The 7500-nt window shown below is 35.7% G+C and overlaps 1 protein-coding gene across 2 annotated transcripts in view; it reads left to right on the top strand.

The window, feature by feature from the left end:
* Positions 1 to 5932: 5932 nt before the first annotated feature.
* Positions 5933 to 7500, top strand: part of LOC135211058 (subgroup A Rous sarcoma virus receptor pg950-like) — a 12571-nt gene continuing 11003 nt past the window's right edge. Inside the window, exon 1 of one of the 2 annotated variants that reach the window (XM_064244114.1) lies at positions 5933 to 6076. In XM_064244114.1, the coding sequence (XP_064100184.1) occupies positions 5989 to 6076 (88 nt within the window). In that variant the 5' untranslated portion in view covers positions 5933 to 5988. The remainder of the gene's footprint in view (positions 6077 to 7500) is intronic. The other variant, XM_064244115.1, reaches the window with a different exon arrangement.

Below are 7500 nucleotides of genomic sequence, written 5' to 3'. Positions count from 1 at the left end.
ATATATATATATATATATATATATATATATATATATGATAGATATGTATATGTGTGTGTGTGTGTTATATATATATATATATATATATATATAATATATATATATATATATATATGTACATATATATGTGTGTGTGTCTGTGTGCCTGTGTGTGTATGTATGTTGTGTGCAAGCGTGTGGATAGACAGATAGATAGATAGGTGTGTGTAGTCTTTGTTTTCCAAAAGGTGACTCACAGTCGCGTAAAAGCAACCACATAAAGACTAGGAGAAAGATGAGAAGAGGGGTTCTTGAAAAAGTAAATAAATAAAACGTACTGCCTTACTCACCATAACATTAACAAAGGAAATCCTCAAAATAACTCTTTTTGTATCTGTCTGGTGTATTTTTTTTAATAGGAAAAGAGAAAGATAACTTTCGTCAAGCCATGAATCACAGGATATCCTTTGATCTTTATTAAGAAGTGTAAATGTTATGGGGGGACCATAAAGCTGTTTAAATGTCTTACCTATTTCAACGGATATAGGATATTGAAAAATTACTTGAAATCAGTTTTGATTAGACAACATGAAATATGCTATACATGAGGGAGAGTAGAATGCAGTAGTTTTTTGTTTTTCCTTTCTTTTAGAAAGCGACTTTTTCGTAGGCAATGTAATGCCTTCATTATAAGCCAGACCCAAAATATAAGTACAGAAATAAGTGCAAGAACAAAATAAAGGGGTTTAACATTGAAGAAAGCGGTATGCATATCTTTTACAGAATGGTGCATTACGAGATTAGATTAAAATCAGGAGAAATGAACATCTTTTTTTTCTCTGATCATCAAAGAATGACTTTCTCTGTCCACGTCCTGCTGGTAAGTTTGGTCTTTGAAAACGACGCACAAACCCAACTGCTCACCTAATGCTTACTTTCTTCATGTAGCAGCTATCCGAACTTTCTCTTTTTGAAATGCTTGGCGCACACATTCAAGCGCTGTATTATGTAAGCAGTGACTGACAGCATCAAATGTCATTCTTAGGAAACCCATTTCAAGAGCGCGGAAATTTTACCAACAAAGAGTTTTACCGAGAAGAGTCCGGACAGGTAGGAGGTCTGGGAAAAGATCCAGAGTTAGGATAAGCCTGACTATGTAGGAGTACTACACCGGATGGACTGACCATTTCCTGCGCTGGGCGAAAGCTGGAGCACAAAAGAGCATCGTTGGTACAAATGGCCTTTGTATTATAATTAACTGTCATTACTCTTGTTTTTGTTGTTGGTAGTTATTGTTTATTTTGTCATTACTTTTGTTCTTGTTGATGGGAGTTATTGTTTATCTTCATCACTGATGAAGCTGTTGAACGATGTTACAGTTTTTATTATTTTATGACTAAAGCCATCCAAGTTGATATAAGCATTTGACTTCTGCGTAAAAGTACAGTTCTTGTAAGCGCTAAACACACCTTCACCTCACTTCTGCTTTTCCCTCGGAAGCCTTGACCGCGGTCCTCATAATGAGCTTGCTATCAACAATGAAGTCATTGTTAAATGCATCTTTGGCAACAGCATTCATCTTTCTACTTTTAGTTCAACCTAATATTTAAATGCAGTTCTGAAGTCAATGTATGAGCGTTTTCACGACGCTGAAAGGGATACTGGACTTTTCTGTTTTGCAGGGAATCAAAGTTATTCAATTAGCTTTTATCTTGAGTATGTGTAGCACAGAAAATATTGTGGAAATTCATCTGAGAGTGATACAGAGACATGTTGCAAAATGGATCCTATCTTCTGCAACTCGTGAACGAACACCCGTTTCGTGACCCGGCAAATGGTGATGCAAAGCCTTTTTCGTGTTCACGTACCCATGATTGTTATTTCATTTCCCATTACATAGGTTGCAAAAGACTGCTTATATTTCATTAAAAAAAAAAAAAAAAAAAAAAAAACTCACGATGTCTTAAGTAAAATATTCGCCTCGTTCGAAACCGAACCTTTCTTAAACTGGGTCAACAAAAAAGGAAAAAAAAATCTATGACAAAATAAGTTTTGTGTTGATTGGAAAACTCTCCAATAGGTTCTTTTCAGTAATGTCAGGTATTAGCTTTTCAATGATATCAACCCATTTAAACTGATTTCCTTATCATCTGAGATACCCATAAACTACAATAAACTCTTTAAAATCAAAGAAGCAAAAGGTAGAGCAAATAACTCCAAAATACATTTTGTTCAGTTACATAGATTCCATTTGAGAATACATTTAACAAAAGAAACACAACTTATATTTATATTATATTCGTTTTATATGCATTACAAAAAACCTTTGCTCATTTTGTTACAAAGATAAAAAGATACGATTTCTGTAATGTATATAAAGAGAATATAATGCAAAGATAAGTTTCATGAGAAGACTATGCTTTTTGGGAGCACGAAGAATTGCTTCATCTTAAGACCAGCACAGCTGTTAAATCAGTAGAATTAACAATACTTTAGAGATCAACAAAGAAGCTTATGGCTCATGAAGAAGATGACTATGTGCCTTGGTGAAGATTAGCTTTCTTCAGACTATCAAGAGGACACTAAATACTTTTTTAATTCCAAATTTTGTTCACGCCATATGGACAGTGTTGAACCAATGAATTATGATACAGTAAAAAATAATTTTTCAGGTTTTGTTTTGTTGCAGTACTATGAAATGAAATATTTTCGCTTTTTTTGTTTCACGGGGAAAAATAACAGTTGGATAATAGGCTTTCACTGGACATCATTCGGCTTCGCCTTCTATTAATACTGTATAATCTATATCCTGCTCTAGAGGAATGTGTGAATCAATATACCTAAGAAGAATCTGTCTTTCGTAGAAAATGCCCAAAAGTTTCGTCCTCCAATGGAACTCTTCTTGGAGCGTTTACGTGGAATACAATTGAATAACATACCTTCGTGTCTAAAAAGATTACCAGTGCTATAACTAAGAAACTACGTAGCAGGCATATAATGAATGCCCCTTTGAAACATGCATCTGCAAATTAATGATATTCATTTACTGTCATTTTAAGGCTACAGCGGAATTTTCGGTTTCATTTCAAATTTTAAACTTTTCCCCATGTCTGTTAACACATTAGGAGACTGTCAAACCTTACTCTTGATTATCACAGGGACACCTGAAGCGCTCAGCGTATCCTAATATATTCGGACCTATCCAGATTAATCCGGTGGGTTTCTTCACGTGGTAATTCCCTACTAGTTACGAATTAGTCTTCGTGTAATGAATTTTTCACTTGAGAACAGATGCATTCCTTATTCTTAATTATTTACTTAGAAGGCACAGGACGTCCATGTATTTTCCAAACATTTATATTTCAAGTAATTTTAACCTTAATGTTAACCTGCCATATTAAAAGACACTGTATTTCTATGAGGCGTCCTCAGTTGTCTCGAGCAAGAGAGAGAGAGAGAGAGAGAGAGAGAGAGAGAGAGAGAGAGAGAGAGAGAGAGAGAGAGAGAGATTATAATTTACTTTTCCTCTAAAACGATACAATATGTTACTCTACTAAATCAGATCACTATATTTACGCGTGCACTGGAATACATGGCTCCCTTTAGGCGTATAATCCGATGTTACAGCTAATTACGAAACGTAGTTGCCTCAGACTCATACGTGGCATCCTATTACAGTCCTCTGTTGCTTGCATAATGAAAATGTTGTGGAAACACTTATCAGTGAAGTAGTAAGACGCTTTTACAAAGTAGAATAAGTGTAATGGAATATTTAGGTAAATATTGAAACTTTTCTTTCATAAAAAAATAAAAAAAACTAGACCGTGTGAGGCAATTTTAGTCTTAACAAGAGGCTAAATTTCATACGTTGTAATGATGTCTTTTGGAAAACGGAAGGCGTGAAACAATTCAATAAAACTTGTCGGAAATGAGCAAACGGAAGAGAAATTTTGTGGGGTAGGGAGGTGGGTGTGTGAGGGGGGGGAGGGAAGTCGAAGAGTCCTACGAGCTACATAATAACAGACTTAGTAAGTGAAACAAGGACCGATGGAGTCCTATAGTAGGATAGGTTGTTCTTAAGTTGTTGAACTAATTGACAGGGCTGAATGAGGAAATGGAGTGACGAGTGGATTCAATGGAGTATGATTTCTCAATTTGTTGTGACACACCTAATAAGTGTCAATAATATTTTTTTACAATAGAGCCTTGAGAATGGACATGAAAATATCCCACTCTAACCTTGGGGAATGTTTGGCTTCAAATCGAGAGAAGACGGAGTATATCCGTGTATACAAGATTATAAAAACTGCGGCAAATAGCAAATATATATGTACATAGAATTCAAAAGCTCTGTAATAAAGGAGGAAATACGAACGGCAGCTTTCATTGGATTATCTTGGTATTTAAATGTATACCTGCTTCGACGACATCAAGATGTCACTTTATTCAGAAAGAACTCTCTCTCTCTCTCTCTCTCTCTCTCTCTCTCTCCACACACATATACACACATACATGTACACACACACACACATCACTACACACTTATATATATATATATATATATATATATATATATATATGATATATATATATATATATATACGTGTGTGGGTATGTATGTATTTACGTATGTATGTATGTATATTCCTGTGTGTATCATGGTATAAAATCTTATTCACATTGATGTGCCTGTCCAAAATATGGACATTATACTCAAGCGCGACCATCTACCTGTTTTACGGAACTTTTACTTTGTTTATTTTGTGTCTGGCAGTCCGTGCCTGCCTCTCTCTCTCTCTCTCATACACACAAACTCATTATGAACTTGCTTCCTGCTTGCATCTTCCTCGTCCGCCAAGTCTTAGCGACTGAACGCGAGTCATGAAGTGTCTATAAATAAAACCCATATTTTGCCAAGATGTCAACTAGCATCTTTTTGTTTGTTTTTTAAATAGGGATTTTATCTCAGCGTCATGCACTCCATCGAACTACTTTAAGTAATGCCGAGACATTTCTTAGATCGGGCAACGAAATCCGCGGCGCCCTTTGATCCCCTACGCTATCATGAGCCTTTATCGGGCGAAGCTGACGAAACGAGTAGAAGGAATGAAGACGCAATCTTTATTCACAGCGACGACCATAACTTAGCTAATAGCAGAGTCATTCAAATGCAGGCTGTCATATTGTGAAATGTTGGGTACATTCGCCCTGGGGTATAAAATGTTAAAAAAAGACAAAAACAAAAAAGGCTGAAATGCGCATATTCTCCTTCAACCTCTACTGCAATGTCGCCCATCTTGGCAAACCTTCGAGGCAATTTACCTCCCTACCCTAGCGCCTGGAGGCCACAGGTCCCTCTTTCTACCTTCAGAGATATTTGACAGCATCTTCATGTTCTATGTAATTTAACAATTAAGAGTTGCTACGGCTCTGCTATAATTCGCAAGTAACCTAAATTAACGCTTGTCGATTATGCTCAAGGTTCGTGTGAAGATCTGCCTCGTGTAGCCAATTATCAGTTTCAGAAATGCTTCTGCGGATCAATAAGTTCACATCCCCCATTTCTGTCTAAACAATCGCACGCTGTAATGTTGCGTCCGGGATACTTTTGGGTGTGACGTCATGGACAGAGAAAGAACCATGTGTACACCAAGGGGGTCCTGATGTACACTACGACGGGACGATGACGTCATCTACCAAGCGACCAGTAGGTCAGGACGGTGACGTCACGGTAGAGGTTAGCCAATCGCAAACTAGTTTCCTCTCGACACGTCACAAATTCTGTGACGTACCGGAAACTGAGATATCCTACTGGTTGATTCAAGTTCTGTGCTTGTTATCGTTTAGATAACACTTTTTATCAACTATATCTAATGACTGACTTAGCAAATCAGAAAAGTAATGTAATTCTGAGGCTGTTTTATAAACGCAAGCAGTAAAAAAAATGAAAGAAAACGGGAAGAGAGTTTACGCAGCCAAAGTCCATTGTGCCAGTAACCGTTCGTATATATGCAGGCGGTGCATAAGGGATTTCACTCAGTTGACGTTCAACCGTTGATCTTTCTACGTCTCCGTGCGCTCCCCGAGCTTAAGTTTGGTAAGTTTTTGTTAACGCGTTTCAAGCTTCTTATTTACCTCAGTTGTAGAGAAAATATATAGTGAGAAATCTAAGTTGCGAGTATAATGTGTGAACTGCCACAGTATTTTCATTATTAGTTGTGACTTATTTGGTAAAAATACACCATCTCTTACTTATACATACATGTTTAAACATATCAATTTATTTGTCTACCTACTCGCACAGACAAACGCACAGAAACACACACAAGCATACACAAACACATTATATTCAGACATAGACACACATATATAACATTATATATATATATATATATATATATATATATATATATATATATATATATATAGTATATATATATATATATATATATATATATCTATATCTATATATATATATATCTATATATATATATATATATATATATATAGCTATATATATATATATATATATATAGAGATATATATATATACATAAATACACACACACACACGCATTCAAGTGAATAAAGGACACTTGTGTTTGTTTGTTTCTAAGCGGAAATTGTTGTCGTATCCGGCAGTGCTCGCTAAAATGTTACCGATTTGAAAGCGTCCCTCTACCGCAATTTGGAAACTCTACCTAGAATTCAATTTGGAAGTTAACTGCTTCCTTGAAAGTCGTAAGCCAAGGAAGGAACAGTGAGTGCACCGTGGAACGGAGCGCAGGGGATATAGTAGCTACGTAGAGACGTTCCTTGGTAGCAAGATAAACGTTCAACTCTTTATTCCCAACTCCATAAGGGCGAGAATCCCGTTTTACGTCATGGTTAACCGAGAGTCAAAACACACAAATAGGAAATCCTCTAACGTATTTACTTAATGCGGCTAAGTTAGTTTTTCCGTGAAAAACAAACAGCACCTATTTCCATAACTTTATCTCAGTTTAGATGTTCAAGAGAAGTGATTTACGGTGTATATGAGTTAAATGGCGCTTGATGAGTTCCTAATCTAATTATCTGCGAGTATATCACACCTTTGTATACACACACACACATATATATACACGTATCTATATATGATATATATATAGTATATATATATATATATATATATATATATAGATATATATATTCCAACAAACCGTGCCTGCCTTCTCCTGTACATGTACCGAAAAATAGTATAAACACACACATATATATACGCCATCTGTACCTGGTACCAAAGCGAACAAAGAAAACAATATGGGAAGAAAACTCTTTATTACTAAACCCACCCATAAAATACCTTTTGTGTGGAACAGCCTCTCTCTCTCTCTCTCTCTCTCTCTCATTTTGCTATCTACGTCTCTCGTAAATAACAAGATTTTTCTATGGGCTTTATTTATTATGCTATAAATAACACCAAGTATGTTGTAAAATTAGTAAACATTACATAAATTATATGTAAATTTAATGTGTGTGT

Source organism: Macrobrachium nipponense, chromosome 4 (genome assembly GCF_015104395.2).
Source record: "Macrobrachium nipponense isolate FS-2020 chromosome 4, ASM1510439v2, whole genome shotgun sequence".
NCBI classification, from domain to species: Eukaryota; Metazoa; Arthropoda; class Malacostraca; order Decapoda; family Palaemonidae; genus Macrobrachium; species Macrobrachium nipponense.
Note: the sequence above shows the minus strand (reverse complement) of the source record. Positions and strands in the feature narration are given on the sequence as shown.